Source organism: Ochotona princeps, chromosome 8 (assembly GCF_030435755.1).
Source record: "Ochotona princeps isolate mOchPri1 chromosome 8, mOchPri1.hap1, whole genome shotgun sequence".
Lineage (NCBI taxonomy): Eukaryota > Metazoa > Chordata > Mammalia > Lagomorpha > Ochotonidae > Ochotona > Ochotona princeps.
This window is the reverse complement of record NC_080839.1, coordinates 63198840-63216908: the sequence shown is the minus strand read 5'-3', so window position 1 is coordinate 63216908 and position 18069 is coordinate 63198840. Positions and strand designations below refer to the sequence as shown.

At 44.1% G+C, this 18069-nt stretch overlaps 1 protein-coding gene across 1 annotated transcript; it reads left to right on the top strand.

Annotated features, from left to right (window-relative positions):
• The first annotated feature begins 10 nt into the window (after positions 1 to 10).
• On the top strand, positions 11 to 17226 carry GPN1 (GPN-loop GTPase 1). Its single transcript, XM_004582693.4, has 14 exons — positions 11 to 165; positions 747 to 840; positions 2886 to 2925; positions 3673 to 3739; positions 4188 to 4225; positions 4734 to 4812; positions 5041 to 5135; positions 8419 to 8464; positions 8892 to 9038; positions 9831 to 9913; positions 10577 to 10616; positions 11295 to 11385; positions 14659 to 14766; positions 16469 to 17226. Exons 1-14 carry the CDS (start codon positions 55 to 57, stop codon positions 16552 to 16554), a joined length of 1125 nt encoding a protein of 374 aa, XP_004582750.2. The 5' UTR covers positions 11 to 54; the 3' UTR covers positions 16555 to 17226.
• The last annotated feature ends 843 nt before the right edge of the window (positions 17227 to 18069 follow it).

Sequence of the window (18069 nt, the reverse complement as noted above, 5' to 3'; positions counted from 1 at the left end):
AGGCCTCTCTAGCCGCGGCGCGTCTCTGTGGTGAGGGGCGGGGCTTGGGCGAAGATGGCGGCGCTCGCGGCTGCAGCCGAACCTCAGGCGTCTGGGGGTCCTCGCTCCCCGGTGTGTCTGCTGGTGCTAGGGATGGCGGGATCCGGGAAAACCACCTTTGTGCAGGTGACGGACACTGCGCGGGCGCTGGAGGGGGGCACGAGGGCTTGTGGCGTGGAGGACAGACGGAGATCGGTGGGGAATTGGAGATGCCGGCGCGTGGCTGTTGGGGTCAGACTTAAAGGACCCTCGACCGGCTTCCGTGGGTCCCTCTTCGCATCCTCAGTGCAGGCTTGGTTCGGCTTGCCACGTTGTCCTGGTGAAATTGCCAGCCTCTCAAAGGCAGAGCCTCTCCAGGCGCACTGGTTTTCGGTTAAGGTTGGCGGAGTTACTTATCGCGCCACTCTCATGTTCTGGGCATGGGGGAACCATCGAAAGTGAGATTGACAAGCTTTTTACTCCCATAGAGCTCCTGTTTTAGCGGAGCGACCGGTGCAAGGAAATACATGGAGAAGAGTAGGGAAGGCTTTATTTGATGGGTGATCAGAAAAAGGAGCCCTAGAAGCGAGAACTGATGCTGAAAGTTTCAGTTGGAAGGAAGTAGTGGCAAAGTCTTGAGGCATGCTAAGTGAAGGAATGGGCATTCACTCTTCCGCTTGGCATCCTCACCTTCTCTTCCCTCCAATCTTCTTCCCCCATTTCTGCAGAGGCTCACAGGACACCTGCATAGCCAGGGTTCTCCACCCTACGTGATCAACCTGGACCCCGCTGTGCACGAAGTCCCCTTTCCTGCCAATATTGGTGAGTGGAGCATGCCAAGATTTGTGTGAAGTGTCCCAGAGAGAGTGGCAGGTCTCCAGCCTTCCGACTTTTTTAGTTTTCCGAGTTTTTCTTTCACTTGGATAGTCTTCAGTCCCTAGAGAGGCTTCTTCATAAATCACATTTTCTCCGTTCACCCTCTTCCGCATTTTAAATACACAGACCTTTCTGTAACTTTCACAGTAGTCTGGGCCAGGTTAAGGTAGGAGCCAGGAACTCCATGCAGGTCTCTTATGTGGGTGGCTGGGGTTAAGGTAGGAGCCAGGAACTCCATGCAGGTCTCTTATGTGGGTGGCTGGGGTTAAGGTAGGAGCCAGGAACTCCATGCAGGTCTCTTATGTGGGTGGCTGGGACCCCAGTACTGGAGCCATTGTGCACCGGCTCTTGGGTTGTCTGTTGGCAGCAAATTGGAATGGAGGTAGTGGTGGGACTTGGTCCCAGGCCTTTCCGTGCGGGATGTGCTTCCTTGACATGCTGTTTCTCAATGTTTGCCTCGTCCCCCAAGCTTTTCATGCCTCTGGCATGATGATAAAAGACCATGTATTAAGAGGCAGAGATCAGGGCTCGGCACGATAGGGTAGTGCTTAAAGTCTTCTCCTTGAACGTGCCAGGATCCCATATGGGCGCCAGTACTAATTCCGGCACCTCCACTTCCCATCCAGCTCCCTGCCTGGGAAAACAGTTGAGGATGGCCCAAAGCCTTGGGATCCTACACCCATGTGGGAGACCGGGAATAAGCTCCTGGCTCCTGGCTTCAGATCGGCACAGCACCGATCATCAGACAGAAGATATTTCTCTCTGTCTCTCCTCCTCTCTCTATATATCTAACTTTGCAATAAAAATAAATAAATCTTTAAATAAATAAATAAACAAATCTTTAAAAAAATAATAAAACAAAAAAAGAAAAATGCCTACAGGGTCCTTGGGCAGGGATCAAAGTGAGGACCTAGGAAGTCAATCCAGGCCATCCATGGGATTGCAAGGCCAACACTGTTACCTCCCAGAGCACCTGTGAGCCAGAAACCAACTGGGAAGTAAGGCAGGGTCAGAACCCCTGCACTTCAACATAGGTCACCTGTGTCCAACTGTTAACCCAACCTCCAGACCAAACATCTGCCACTTTGTGCCTTTTTAGAAACCTTGACTGTGTTATTTGCTATTTGTCACCAGTGCACAATAAGCAGAATCATAAACTTTTAAATTTGAGCTCCCTTTTTCTGTGTAGCCTCTGATAATATTTTATAAAGATTTATTTTTATTGGAAAATCAGATATACAGATAGAAGTAGAGACAGAGAAGAAGATGTTCTGTTCACTGATTCACTCCCTAAGTTTCCGCAATGGCCGATGGTGAACTGATCTGAAGCCAGGAGCTTATTCTGGGTCTCACACGTGGGTGCAGGGTCCCAAGGCTTTGGGCCATTCTTGACTGCTTTCCCAGGCCACAAGCAGAGAACTGGATGAGAAGCAGAGCTGCCGGGATTAGAACCGGCGCCCATATGGGATCCTGGCGCATGCAAGGTAAGGACTCTAACCACTAGGCTACCGCACCGGGCCCGGCCTTCAATAATTTAAGTCATAGAACTTTGACCTTGTCTCAGACCATTCTCTGCCATAGCTTGAGGGCTCCTAACCAACATTCTTCAAGGATTACTTGGCAGTTATCCTTGAAAAGAAGGGAGCCAACGAGAAGGTAAAAGAAATCAGTAGAGGAAAATGTTGGCCAGAGAGGCCTGCTAGGCTAGTCCTCATTTCTTGCTGAAAGGGAAGGTTTTTATTGGTTACCTTTCACCCCTCTGGTTTTGTTTTTCCTCACAGTCTTACTGCCTTCTTTTATAGCCATTCAGTGATCTCAGCTGAAAATCTCAGAACAGTGTGAGAAGTAAGTCAGATACCGAGAGAAAAATTTCTTTTTTCCTCCGAGGAAGCCGAGATGACTTGAGAGGGCTATTGGCTTAGGACGTTAAGGCAGAGGGTTTCAAATGGTGCTTTTCTTATATATCAAATGCGATTCTTTCCCCCCTTCAGATATCCGTGACACTGTGAAGTATAAAGAAGTCATGAAGCAGTATCCTTCTTTACATCTGCTTCAGTGTGGACTCCTTCCAGGCTGGTTTCTGTGTGTGCTATGGCTTTGAGAATGTTTTTACCTTTCCTTTGAAATGCACAAAAACATTGATTGTGCTTTAAAATCATTTTATTAGGAGGATGCAGAGTGAATGTGGAAGAGGTATTGTAGGTTATTGGAGTATTTTCGCTTCTGGTTTCCGTTTATCGCTTCCCCTGTGTGCAGTGACTACAGAGACTAGAGAGAGAAAGGGGAGGTGACAGCTATGTGGGCGCTCAGGGCAGGACGGCCTGTGAGGATGCAGCCACTGAGGAGCACCTCTTCAGACCCCGAGACTCAGAAGTGAGTACGTGTGGTTCGATTACTCCTTAGGACACTGCCACGGGAAATGTGGGTGCTCCCTGTGGTAACTCGGGGTGAATCAGCAGGCTGCTGGACTTGCGTGGATCAGACATGAGAGCAAGACGATCTTCGTGGCCAAGGCCGGCAGCCTGCTACGGCCAGCTGCATCTCTCTGCTGTATTTTGGATCCTTTGTTTTCCTCTCCCTGTCTAGTCATCCCTAAAATGGTAAATGAATGAAGACCTTGGTGGTGAATGTTTCCCTGTGTGGTTAAAGTTGTGTGATAGTCAAAGGTTAGATTGTCAAAATCTTATTAATGGAGCATCGATGCTATTTGAGTGATGTGGTACGTGTGAGCTTTCTGATACAATCTGTAAGCAATTGAATTCCTCAACTTGTGTATAGATATGGACTTGGGCCCAATGGTGGCATAGTGACCTCACTTAATCTCTTTGCTACCAGATTTGATCAGGTATGTCTGTGTCCTCCTGAGGATGGGCTGGGGAACAGGTGAGTGGGATGGTGGGACGGGCCAACAGGCATGGAATGTAAAGAGAATGAGGCTTTTTACTTGTGACAGATGTTTGCCTTCCATTAGGTTTTCTATGCTAACTACTTTGGTAAGGTTGTCTGACAATAATTAGCTTTTTACACCAATATTGCTCCATGAGACAGGCAGTTAATATTTGACGGAAGCATCCAGATGCATGACTTGGTAGCGATGAGGGCCAACCCTGAGCTTCTCAGGGCCTCGCGCTGCCCCTGGAACGTTGAAGCGCTGCCATTGCGGCTCTGCTGCTTCAGTCCGTAAGTGAGAGCCCGGATTGAGCAGCTCTTGGTGCCTGTCATGCGACTGCAGAGGGCCCCGGGATTTTGTGTTGAAGTCCGATCCTGTAGCAAGTGGCCTCTTTTTCTTTTAGGTGATGAAATTTATCGAGAAGGCCCAGAACATGTCTAAGTAAGTGCTTACAGCTCAACCCCTCTCCACACTCTGCAGTTGATGTAGTTCTAGGCTTTTTGGAGAATTTGGGGGTAACATCAAGCTCTGAAAGCTTGTAGACTGACGTGAAACCTCAGAGTAAACAAAGAAAAGGCCCAGTATATCGTTAAGATGCTGTACAGTGTGGAAGTAAATTTGCTGTTTTTTTGCTCCCCCCACCCCCAAATTTGTTTGGTCTTCAACTTACATGGCTTATAAAAAGATATTTTGAAACATTGTATGCCTGCCTTCAAGAAAACTATATTTGTCTGCATTCAAGCCTTTGTAATAATATTTCTCTAACCTTTGTTTAAATACATGGTTCAGAGAAATAATTTTCTAGTTTAAAAAGTACCACAATATAACACTTATTTAACTTGCTAATAAGTTATTTCTGCCTGGTGCAAACACACAGTGTTTCCTGTGCTGGAATATCTTCTAGCACTGTGCATGGGTAACACTTCTTTCATGCTCTTTCTTGACACAGATATGTCCTGATTGACACACCTGGGCAGATTGAAGTATTCACGTGGTCAGCCTCTGGGACAATCATTACTGAGGCCCTGGTCAGTATTCTTAAACTTGTTACTTAGGTGGAGGGGAAGACTGAGTTAAAGACTGGGTTAGCATCTTTTATATTATTATTATTATTATCCTGGAGTTAACAAGAGAGGGAGTTATGGAAGCTCTGCACACCTGCCTAAAGTGATTTCCCCTTGATAAGGAAGGTTGGAAAAGAGTTTGGGCAGAATGTGAGTCCTCTGACGAAGGCTCTGGTTGTTTTGTGGCTTTAGGCATCTTCATTTCCAACAGTTGTCATCTACGTAATGGACACATCACGAAGTACTAACCCAGTGACCTTCATGTCCAATATGCTCTATGCCTGCAGGTAATTAATTCATTTTTGGTGGACATGGTATCCCACCGAATTAGGAGGCCTCTTTGTCTTGTTTCTTTGCTTTTGCTTTTTTTTAAAGGATTTATTTATTTTTATTGGAAAAGCAGGTTTATGGAGAGAAGAGATAGGCAGAAAGATCTTTCATCCACTATTTCACTCCCCAAGTGGCCACAATAGCCAGAGCTGAGCCTATCTGAAGCCAAGAGCTTCTTCCAGGTCTCCCACGTGGGTGCAGGGTCACAGGGCTTTGGGCCGTCCTCTACTGTGCTTTCCCAGGCCACAAGCAGGGAGCTGGATGGGAAGTGGAGTAACCGGGATACAGCCCGGCATCCATATGGGATCCTGGTGGATGCAAGGCAGCAGTTTAACCGCTGAGCCATCCCTTTGTCCTGCCCCATCAACCTCCCCTCCCATTTTGCTTTTGAGGCCTCAGATTTGCCTCTCACGTGAGTGGCTGTGAGTTAGGGGAAGTCAGGGAGAAAAGAGGCTCAGGAGCTGTTGGTACCTTCTCATCTTCCTCCCTTGCGTGTTACAGAAATAGGGGATTAGGACTATGAAGCCTTGGTAGTTGTTCCTAATTGAATGAAACCCATATCTGAATGAATGAGAGCCCTCTGGCCTAAGTGCTGTCTTTGTGTGTTATGACAGAGTGAAATTAACAAATGAGTAGTTAACTATGAATAGAAAGATTTATATGTAATTCTTACAAGTGCAGGTTTGCCCCAAATAGGCTACCAATACAAGAGGGGGAGTGTGTCTCACCATACTGTGTTGGTGCATTCAGACTGAAGAACAAGTCAAACCATTGTTAAAGCTGAGATTTAATTCTGAGAGTACAAAAACTGTTACCAGCATTTGTTGCTTTTACCGTGACTAGAGATGTACTTTCTTGTTGGATCTAAGAGATCCTGATCCAAACAGAAATCTGATGATTGACAATATTATTGTCATATGAATTGTTTTTTTTTTTAAAGATTTATTTTATTTTTATTACAACAAAGTCAGATATACTGAGAGGAGGAGAGACAGAGAGGAAGTGGAGCTGCCGGGATTAGAACCAGCGGCCATATGGGATCAAGGCGAGGACCTTTTAGCCACTAGGCCACGCTGCCGAGCCCCCATATGAATTGTTTGAAAGACAATTATTAGCTTGATTATAGTAATCAGTTCAACATATATATGTATATATGATTTATGTACCATATATATATATAATTTTAGTCTCCTAAGTATATATATAGTTTTCATTTGTAAGTTATACCTCATTAAAGCTAAGAAAAAAAACACTGACTTTTTTTTGTGACATTTGTAAACATTTTTACCTCAGTCTTACTAAGGTATCACTGACAAATTGTATGTATTGGTGTAGGCATTTAGCCTAGTAGTTAAGAGGCTAATTAACATGCCTATATCTCATATCGAAGTATTTAGAATCTCTTTGCAGCTCCAGCAACTGATTCAACCTTCATTTTAAGTGAAAATACGAATTTATTTTAAAGACAGAGTGATAGGAAATTCTGAGGGATCCTCCCTTGGCTAGTTCACTCTGTAAATGGTTGCAATAGTCAGGGCTGGGCCGGCCCACAGCCAGGTGCCACAAGCTTTATGCAGGTCTCACATGAGTGGCAGAGGCCCTGGTATTTCCACTGCTTTGCCTAGTACTTTAGAAGGAAGCTGGATTGGAAGTGGAGCAGCTGGGACTCAAACAACATTGTGGTGTGGGTTGCAAGTTGCAGCGTGATCTGCAGCATCACAGTGCTGGCCCCATGATTCCAGCTTCCTGCTGATGTGTACTCTGGGAGGCGGTAGGTAATAATTCAAGTAATTGGGTTCCTGTCATTCAGGTGGGTTCCTACTCTCAGTTTTGCCCAGCTTAATTAACCCTAGTAATTATGAGTATTTGGGGTATGAACCTGCAGATGGGAACCATCTTTACCTCTCCAATAACCAAATCATTTAATAATTGTGTGTTTACATGGCATTTTTAAGGATGAAAGGATATAAGGGCCAACATTGCAGCAAAGTGGGTAAATCTGTAGCCTGCAATGCCCGAATCTCATGTAGGCGTCAGTTCAACTCCACTTTGATCCATTTGCTGCTAATGTGTCTAAGAAAGCAGTTGAAGATGGCTCAAGTGCTTGGACCTCTGCGTCTATGTTGCAGATAAGGAAAAAGCTCCTGGCTTCAGCCTGGCTCAGCCCCAACCATTGCAGGCATCTGGGAAGTGAAACAGCATATGGAGGGAAAATCTGTCTCCCCCTCTCTGTAACTCTGCCTTTCAAATAAACAAAATTTTTGAAAAAATGAGTAACCTTTGTCTGTGGTACTTGCATCCTACGTGGGTACCAATTCAAATCCTGACTGCTGCACTTCCAGATCTAGCCCCCTGCTTATGGCATCAGAAGGCAATGGAGGATAGCTCAAGTTCTTGAACCTCTGCACCCTAATGGGAGATCCAGAGGAAGCTTCTGGCTCCTGGCTTCAGATTGGCTCAGCTCTGGCCATTGCAGCCATTTGGGGAGTTAGTGGATGAAAGAGCTGTCTATCTTTCCCTCTCTATCTCTGACTTTCAAGTTTAATAAATAAATTTTTTTAAAGATTTATTCATTTTTTATTACAGCCAGATATACAGAGAGGAGGAGAGACAGAGAGGAAGATCTTCCGTCCGATGATTCACTCCCCAAGTGAGCCGCAACGGGCTGATGCGCGCTGAACCAAAGCCGGGAACCTGGAACCTCTTCCGGGTCTCCCACGCGGGTGCAGGGTCCCAATGCATTGGGCCGTCCTTGACTGCTTTCCCAGGCCACAAGCAGGGAGCTGGATGGGAAGTGGAGCTGCCGGGTTTAGAACCGGCGCCCATATGGGATCCCAGGGCTTTCAAGGCGAGGACTTTAGGCGCTAGGCCACGCCGCCGGGCCCAATAAATAAATATTTTTTAAAAAAAGAATGAAAGGAGATAGATGTACAAGAATACTCGGCACAGTGCTCATACTGTTTTTAGTATTCATTAAATACAATTTTCACCTGAAAAAGGAGTTATTTCGTAAGAAGCAAACAAAAAGCTGGGTCAACATCAAAGCATTGTTACCCCCAGGGAGTGAGTGCATGTGTAAATGATGGGGTAGTTTTTCTCTTCGGAGAGAACATGTAAGTGCCATGTGAAAATGGATAACTAATTCTTTTGCAGTCTGAACCCATTTCCTTTCTCTTAATCAGTAGGCTGCTACTGGTCAAGACAGCTTTGTCTAATAATGTCTTCTTGTTTGGTTTTCAGTATCTTATACAAAACCAAACTGCCTTTCATTGTGGTCATGAATAAAGTAAGTGGACTCTTCTGCTATTATTCAACATTGTATTCTCATCAGAACCTTGGGGTTGTCAGGAAGTTTTGGTGGGTGAGAAGGATTATTTCAGGTGCTGGGAGTAGTTTGAACAAAATCATGGACACGTCCAGGAAATGGATTTAATCAAAGTGAAAGGGTTGTTATGATTGGCGTTTAGAGTTATTTGGAGATACATTAGAGTAGCCCCTTGACTATACCGTACAGACTATCGCAGGCAGCAATTAGAAAACAGAAACAGAACTTCTTGTGGTTTACTGCACTGGAGAAGGATATAGAGGAAACAGGGAAAGAAAATATGCATAGGATCTGCTCTTTGCTGTTTGCAAATGAAAAATTACATTTTGTCTTTGCTTTCTCTCTAGCATCATTTCTGGTTGCTGATATTGACTTTTCTCTGCTACAGACTGACATCATTGATCACAGCTTTGCCGTGGAGTGGATGCAGGATTTTGAGGCTTTCCAAGATGCCTTGAATCAAGAAACTACATATGTCAGTAACCTGACTCGTTCTATGAGCCTGGTGCTAGATGAGTTTTACAGCTCACTCCGGGTAAACCTTCTTTCCTTCTCACGCTGACAGTCTGTGCAATAGCTTGCTGTCAGTGCATCCTCGGAAGTGGCAGGGTGATCATTTAAACATACCAGTCACTGCCACCCACTGGGAGACCCAGATTGAGTTCCCGCTGGCCCAGCCCTGGTTGTTAGTAACATTTGTGATGGCAGATCTCAATGGAATCAGTAATAATGATGATAAAAAGCAAAGCTGTTGAAGTTTGTAAGATATGTAAGGAAGGAATCCCACCTTCGGAGAATTTGTGGTCTAGTTACAAAGGCTACATTCAGGATTGAAATTTATGATAGATATGCAGAGGTAAGTACTTTTAGAAAGATTGGGAGTTGGAGATAATGGTTGTGATGGAACAAATCAAAATGAGTGAATTGGGAGAGCACAGTGTTGTAGACACTTTTTTGGAGGAAGGATTAAAGGCTTACTTAAGCACAAGTGGATGTAAGATACAACAAGAATGTCAGTTGTCCGAACAAAGGTATTGAGAAAGCAGAAACTGGTTTGGTTTGATTTGTTAGGGACTGGATAGTGAGTCCTGTGACTGGTTTGATTCTAATTATAGCCTTATTTTTCAACTCTTCATTTTCCATAGACTTATGTCCATGACTTTTGACTAGGTATGGCTGCTTTGTTCTGCTTTAGCTTGGCTCTTTGCTGGAGACTTCTCAAAGTATCTAAACCTCTTTTTTGAAGATTTTATGATATTTGAACAAAATGTACTTCATTTGTAAGTAACAGAGTTTCTTTGTTGGCTTTTGTGATGCTTTTTGGCAGGTGGTGGGTGTCTCCTCTGTTCTGGGTACTGGCTTAGATGAACTGTTTGTCCATGTCACCAGTGCTGCGGAAGAATATGAAAGGTGAGGACAAAGGACAGTGACATTGATGCATTCTTAGTGGCCCCTGGGAACTGATTTGAGAGCAGTTTTGCCAAGGAATTTTCCGTGTAAGCTGTTACATTAGCCTGTGTGTATTGGATCTGACCACACTTGGAGTAACAAATCCCTGTTAACTTTGAAAAAAAAAAAAAAACGGAGGTTTATAACGGTTGAGAGCAGGATGGAGGTAGTGATTGAGAACGGGGTTATACAGGTTTTTCTCTAAAGAGATGACCTACTCACCTTTGACATTGTAGGAAAAAAGCATCCACAGATAGTTCATAAACAGATGATCAGGACTGTATTCCAATAAAACAGTATTTACAAATCAGGCTGTGGGCTGGACCGGATGCTGAGATCACCATGAGGATTATTTGTGGAAATAAGTGGAAAGAGCTTAGCACAATTGCTGACTAAGCACAGGCTCTCCAGTGCTTGTTGTTCAGTCCCAGCACCGAGGATGTTGCCCCTGCCTGGTTCAGGTGGAGCAGGCACAGGGTTTTGATTCCATAGGGGAAGGTTCCCAGTGTCTGAGGCTTGTTAGATTTGATGTTCAGTTAAGTAATATCTTAGGAAAAGAGAAGTGATGTTGTGGGCAGGATGGGTTCCTTGTTAAAGGAATTTAGAAGGTATTTCTGTTTCCAGGGAGTATCGTCCTGAATATGAACGTTTGAAGAAATCACTGGTAAGAAAGGAGGCAGTTTGTGTGCCTTGAACTGTTAAGAAAACAGTCTTAATCTGGATAGCATTGATGCTTTTGTTTTTGCCACCAGTAAATTTTTTATGTGTTTTGAAATTTTTTTTCCATAGTTTTTGATTTCTTACTGATAAAATGTTATTTTTTCTTTTAAATGCCTGTTAATTTACATTTGTTAAGTTTGTGTACTTTTTGCCTGGATTTGGGAAGACCCCTTAATTACTTTTTTAAATTTTTGTATTAAAATTTTTAAAAACCAGACTTTTCTTGTTATATATGCTAAGCCCACCTTATGCTCGGCCTCCACTTCTAGTCCAAGGTCAGTTTTTATAAAGGCAAGATGCAGCACTTTGTTAAACAATTCTTACCAAAAATGATCAGATGCCTTGCCCACAAAGGCTTAGTTGGATCCTGCAGGCACAGGCGTCCTACTGTGACCCTTGGAGTTCTTAGGCATTTCTTTATGCGGTCTCTGAATTCTCTGACTTGGTCTGCAGATCCTGACAGTCTCAGATTCTGCTGCAATTTCAGCCCACACTGCACAGTGTTCCTGTCCCCTGACTCACCAGCTGTTCCTGTACTGTTTAAGGAACCTGTACTGTGTGTGTAATTCCTTGTCCCTGCTTACAAATCTTGCATCTGATGTGGGGCTCTTTTTTGGAACAGGCCACTGCACAGAGTCAACAGCAAAAGGAACAGCTGGAACGCCTGCAGAAAGACATGGGCTCTGTGTCCTTGGACATGGGAGCTGCCAAAGGTAATGGAAGGCGTTTTGGTGTTGGAGCCAAGAGGGAATAGATGCTTGTACTCCCACTTAGCCAAAAGTATGTCTATGTCTGTCTGTGGGAGAGAGGCAAGGGTAAAGGACATGGGGTTTATGTGCATACATATGTATTATGTGTGTATGCAAGTGTATGGATACACACACACACACATATATGGTATACATATGTACTATGTAAGTATATAAACCTCTAGAAAAACTGTGTACAACTATTCCACTTTGAGCTCCTCACTCGAGTAGTTTTTGCTTTACTTCGGTGGAATACTAAATTTCAACTGCTAGCATTTTTAATATTCTCCCCTCCCCCTTTTTTTATAGTTTCTTTTGTTCTGATTTTACATTTATTAGGAAAGTCGCACAAGTGATACAAAAACATTGCCATGTATTGTTTGAGCAGTCCCAAAATGTTTGTGTGTATATATATAATGTATTCATTTTCCTGAGCCATTTAAACATTACTGGCGAGGCTTGTGTCAATACAGGTAACACTGCTGCTTGGGACACTCTATCCCGTATCCAAATGCTCGGGTGTGAGTCTGGTCCCTATACCAATTTCTTTTTTTTTTTTAAGATTTGTTTATTTTTACTGGAAAGGCGAGTATACAGACAGGAGGAGAGACAGAGAGGAAGATCTTCCATCCAATGGTTCACTCCCCAAGTGACTGCAATAGCTGGAGCTGAGCCAGTCCGAAGCCAGGAGCCAGGAGCTCTTCTGGGTCTCCCACATGGGTGCAGGGTCCCAAAGCTTTGGGCCGTCCTCGGCTGCTTTCCCAGGCCACAAGCAGGGAGCTCCCATACCAATTACTGCAAATATACCTGGGAGGTGATTACTGCCACCCATGTGGGAGACCCCAGTCAAATTCCAAGCCCCCCCTCTCTCATATTGCCTTTTAAACACATCATAAAGACTTTTTCTTAAAAAAAAATTGGAGAGGCAGATCCGATTTACGGAGAAAAGGAGATACAGAGAGAAAGATCTTCAGTCCACTAGTTCACTCCCAAAATGGCTGCAACAGCCATAGCTGAGCTGATCGAAAGCCAGGAGCCAGGAGTTTCTTCTGGGTCTCTCACGTGGGTGCAGGGTCCCAAAGCTTTGGGCCATCCTTGACTGGTTTCCCAGGCCACAAGCAGGGAGCTGGATAGGAAGCAGAGCAGCCAGGACATGAATTGATGGCCATATGGAATGCCAGAGCTTACAAGGTGAGGATTTAGCCATTGAGCCATCACACCAGGCCCATAATTAAAGACTTTTTTTTAGAAAGTAACTTAACAGGAACCAGTGTTGTGGCACAGAGGTGATGTCAGCATCCCCAGTTTGTGTCCTACTTGCTCCGTTTCCAGTCCAGCTCCCTGCTAATGTGCTTGGGAAGGCAGCAGAAGATGGTCCAAGCACCTGGGCCACTGCATCCACATTGGAGATTGGGTGAAGCGCCTGGATCTTGGTATCAGCATGGCCATTCGTGGCCATTGCAGCTGTCTAGGGAGTGAACTAGTGGTTGGAAAATGAGGATGCTTCCTTAGTTGCCCATGCTTTTCTCTGACTCACTAGCACACTGAGTCTGTTGATTATCTTTAATCTTCATAGAACAACTCCTTGTAAGCTCTGAGCCAGTGAAAAAGAGGGACACTTAAGATAAGTTTTTGGCAATCATTTTCTTCAGTTTAAAAAATGGGATTGGGGTGGGTCAGTGCTGTGGCACTGCTTGGGAAGCTGCTATCTGCAATGCCCACAGATGGGCACAGTTTCTAATCCTGGCTGCCACTTTTAATCCAGCCCCCAGCCAATGGCCTGGGAAAAGCAGAGGAAGATAACTCATGTTCTTGGGCTTCTGCACACATGTGGGAGACCTGTTGATGCCTGGTTGCAAACTGGCCCAGCCCTTGCCATTGTGGCCATTTGAAGAATGAAGCAGCAGGTGGAAATTCTCTGTCTCTTCTCTCTCTGTAACTGACTTTCTTTTTTTTAAAGATTTTTTTTTTAACATTTATTAATTTTTACTGGAAAGGCAGATATACAGACAGGAGAGTTGGAGAGGAAGAACTTCCATCCGATGATTCATTCCTCAAAGTGACTGCAACAGCTTGTGCTATACTGATCTGAAGCTAGGAGCCAAGAACCTCCTCCAGGTCTCCCATGTGGTTGCAGGGTCCCAAGGCTTTTGACCGTCCTTGACTGCTTTCCCAGGCCACAAGCAAGGAGCTGGATGGGAAGTGGGGCCGCCAGGATTAGAACTGGTGCCCATATGGGATCCCTGTGTGTTCAAGGCGAGGGCTTCAGGCACTAGGCCACCATGCTGGGCCCTGTAACTAACTTTCAAATAAGTAAATAAATCTTTAACAACAACAACAACAACAAAAAATGGGGGCCCGGTGGCTAAAGTCCTCGCCTTGCACACGCCGGGATCCCATATAGGCAGCGGTTCTAATCCCGGCAGCCCTACTTCCCAATACAGCTCCCTGATTGTGGGATCCCATATGGGCACCAGTTCTAATCCTGGCAGCCCCACTTCCCATCCAGCTCCTTGCTTGTGGCCTGGGAAAGCAGTCAAGGACAGCTCAAAACCTTGGGAACCTGCATTCATGTGGGAGACTAGGAGCAGGCTCCAGGCTCCTGGCTTTGGATCGGCTCAACTCTGGCCATTATGGCTGCTTGGGGAATAAATCATTGGACAGATCTTCCTCCCTGTCTCTCCTCCTCCCTGTATATCTGACTTTCCAATAAAAACAAATAAATCTTAAAAAGACATGGGGTTGGGGATGGCCAGATCACATATGGGGATGCCTGTGTTTTGGTCTTGGCTCCTTTCTCAGGTTCTGGCTTCCAGCGTTTGTGCACCCTGAGCTCAGCAAATGATGCCTCAGGTAGTTAAGGTCCCAGCCCCCAAATGAGAGACCTGGGGTAAAAGCCTAGCTCTTGGGTTTGCACCTGTTCCAGCCCTGGCATTGGTGGCTCTGGGGAAGTGAACCAGTCTGGTAACTCTTATTTTTATCTCTCTGCATCTTGAAGAAGAAATGGAAGCTTAAAAAAATTTTAACATGACTCCATGAACTATTGGGATCCTGAAAATAGTTTGTGAACTAATCACTGGAAATACCTAGTTTTGCTAACAATACAACTAGGAGAACTTTGATCTTCTGTGTGTATTTGTCATGAGCACTCACACACTGCTAATTTATAATCAGAGTGACTGATTCTGAATCACCTTTGTGAGGTGGCATGCGTGCTGACAGGCGTTTTCCCTATAGACAGTCTGTCTCCAGTGCTGGACCCTTCTGACTTGATTCTGACTCGAGGAACCTTGGATGAAGAGGATGAGGAAGCTGACAGCGATACTGATGACATTGACCACAAAGGTGAGAGGGGCTGAGGTGGCTGGGAAAACAGAATGGCTGCTTAGCCCTGCAGTGTTTGGTCAGGAGTTTCTCAGGTCTGAGAGAAGAGGTTAAGCTTGCAGGCAGTGACGGGGAGAGAGGAGACGAGGAAGGGTCCAGCTTTGAGGAAGCTGCCCACATCGAGAGTTCCTGGTCTCCCTGTGTAACAGGTGATGCTGGGCTGCTCTCTTTCATCTTGTGTCTTCTCATTCTTGGGTCCTAATTTAGTTACTAGAAGGAATCTAGGATTTTTGTTGTTATCAGTTTTTTAACTCTACACAAGGAGTTTTAGCTGAGACCAAAACCAATCAGAAAGGACTTAAGAGTGCAGATGGAATTACTCTGGAAATCTTGTTCCAAATGAGACAGTATTATGAACGATGAGAGAATTTAGGTCTTAGCTATGAACAAGAGCAAATCTTGCTTTACTGTCCAGCTGGATGCTAATTTGTAAAGTATCTCATTCAATCAGTTTGCTGAGATTTGATTAATAAATGACAAAACTCCTCCCTTTTAAATATAAGAGAGTACTTCAAAAACTTTCTGGAGAATGAGATAAATTTATTTTCGTGCAAATTGTAAAAATCCATGCATATGAAGGATAATCAAAAAAGCCATGAGAAACATGAATTATGAAAAAACTATCCATGGATTTTAATATGTTTGCATCAAAATAAATTTACCATTTAGTTCCTCTTTGTATAAGCTTCAAAAGCACTCTTTGATTTTGATGTTTTAACAATTATATATCTAGTCTTATAACCACCATCACAATCAAAATATACAACACTGGTTACTCTAAAGATCCCACCTGTCCCCCTTTTATTCAGTTGCCTTCCCAAATACAGTCTTTTGCAACCACTGACGTATCCGTTCCTATAATTGTGCCTTTTCCACAAGGCCACATACATGGAATCATGGCATTCAGCCTCTTGCACTGCTTTTCTTTCTGTTGGCGTAATTTTTGCATGTATCGGTGTTTTATTTCTGGGGGAGGTTAATATTTTGTTACGTACATGTACCAAAGTTTGCATGTCCCTAGCTGGTTAACATTTGGGTTCATTTGAACTGTTACAAATAAAACTGCTGGGTGGGCATTTGGTTCAGTGTTTAAGACCCTGCTTGAGATGCTCACATCCCATTTCAGAGTGCCTGATTTGATTCCTGGCTCCATTTCTGATTCCAGATCCCAGTAATTGTGCACCCTGAGAGTTAGCAGAAATGGACCAAGTTCTTGGGTCCCTGCCATTCTCATGGGTGACCTGGAACACGTTTCTAGCTCCCAGGTTTGATGTGACTCCAAGTCAGGCCAGGCTCTTACAGACATTTGGGAAGTGAACCAGCACATGGAAGATAGATTTCTGTCTCTTCAGTAAATTGAAAATTAAAAGGTGAACACAACTGCTATAAACATATACAAATGTACATTTTTCATGTTTTCATTTCTCGTTAAAAACATTACTAATGAGACTTTTTAATTACTAATTCTTGAAGGTACTCTCACCACTTCTAAAGAAACTACATTTTGGGCAACATGATAATAATAGCATGCTTCTACGAGACAGTGCCTTACTGAGAGAGGTGAAACTTGTTTTTGTAAAAATAACATCATGGTTAGGTGACTGGAACTCTAATACATTAGTAAAAGAATTTAAAAAGAATCACCCTTCTTTTTGCCTTACAGTTACAGAAGAAAGTCATGAAGAGCCAGCATTCCAGAATTTCATGCAAGAATCAATGTCACAGTACTGGAAGAGAAATGACAAATAGAAGACTTCAGGCAACTCTGTTTCTAGGAGTCTGCAACTTTGGGACTCCAGCTGGAGATGACTGTGAAGGAGAGTTTTGTTCAGAGTAGCGGTTTCTCTTAAGGAAATCTTGTGGCTCCAATGTAATCAGTGATAAAAGCTGCCTGGTCTTCAGGCAGATGCTGGTTCTCCCTTGGCCTGTTCCTGGTGTTATGCAGGAAAGGACTGAACTGACTGTTCTTGGAAGTCGATTCTCTTCAAACCTAAGTTCAAGTTTTATCATTTGAACTCGAGTACTTTTGCTGCTGATGTATGGAAATAACTTGGGTTTCCTCGTGACTACTTTAAGATCTCTTTCTGAACTGGAGCTCTGGTTGCTGCTTACCGACATCCTGCCCTTGACCCTGTGTGAGGAGCTGCCTGTTGGCAGACTTGCAGAGGGGAAGCCTGAGCGGGGTCACAGTGGCAGTGCATTCCCCTAAGCAACCAGTCATGTAGATCCTAGCACAGGTTTGTTAAAGTGGGGAAAACATGTTTAATGAGTAAGAATTCCGTTGCAGTGGTGACTTGGATAAAGATGTTTTAACATTATTGTAACCTGCCTGTAACAATTTCATATCAGAAAGTAATTTAATCAGATTCAATTCTCCTGCTCAATATGAGGCTTATTATTAAAGCCACATGTCCAAATCTGTCTTAATATGGAGGTGTGATGTTTACTACAATAGTTTCCCATATACACATAACCTGGTAGCCAGGTACAGAGTCCTGTTTGTATTGAGCTTCATACAAAGTATCCTTAGTGTTGACTTGAAGGCTGGATAAGGTGCTATTTCCTGTACAACACTCATTACAAAGGTTTGTGCTGCCTCAACAATCTGACAGGGTCTTAAAACAGCACAGTCTGTTAAGGAATTTTCTTCCTGCCCAGGCTATACTCCAGTTTTGTGGTTCTCAGTGTCACCTGGGAAACCGTTAAACTGCCTCCTTGAAACCTGAATCAGAGACTGAGGGGCAGCACAGCAATGTTTAAAAAGTCAGAAGTCTTAAGAACCACTGCTTCAACTTAGACAGCCTGTTACATGCTACCAGGCCGGATGAGTCTAGGCATCAGTATTCACAGGATTTGCCTTATTGAGCTACTCTGATCTTGCCCATCTGGTGACTTCTAAAACAATATTTTTGCCTTGCCATGAAGTACCGATTTCGATATTCTATAACTAAGGGGAACCGTTGGCCTAAAATGTGAATGTGTTAGGTGAAACTGTGCAGACTTCTCCCTTTTGTGCCTTTGTGTCCCACATGCTGTACGCTCCCTCAGGCAAGGACTAAGTCTTCATCTTTGTGTGCCTTGAATGGGATCAGCACATAGTATATACTCAGTAAATATCTGCCAGCTGAATGACTGTTTATGCAAACTGTCTGATGGCCATTACGTTAATGAGGGAAAATGAAGTGAAGACTTGGATGGAAAAGACTTGGGTAAAAGTTACCTGTTAACAGCTAAAGTATAACTTTATTTTGTTGCTATCACATT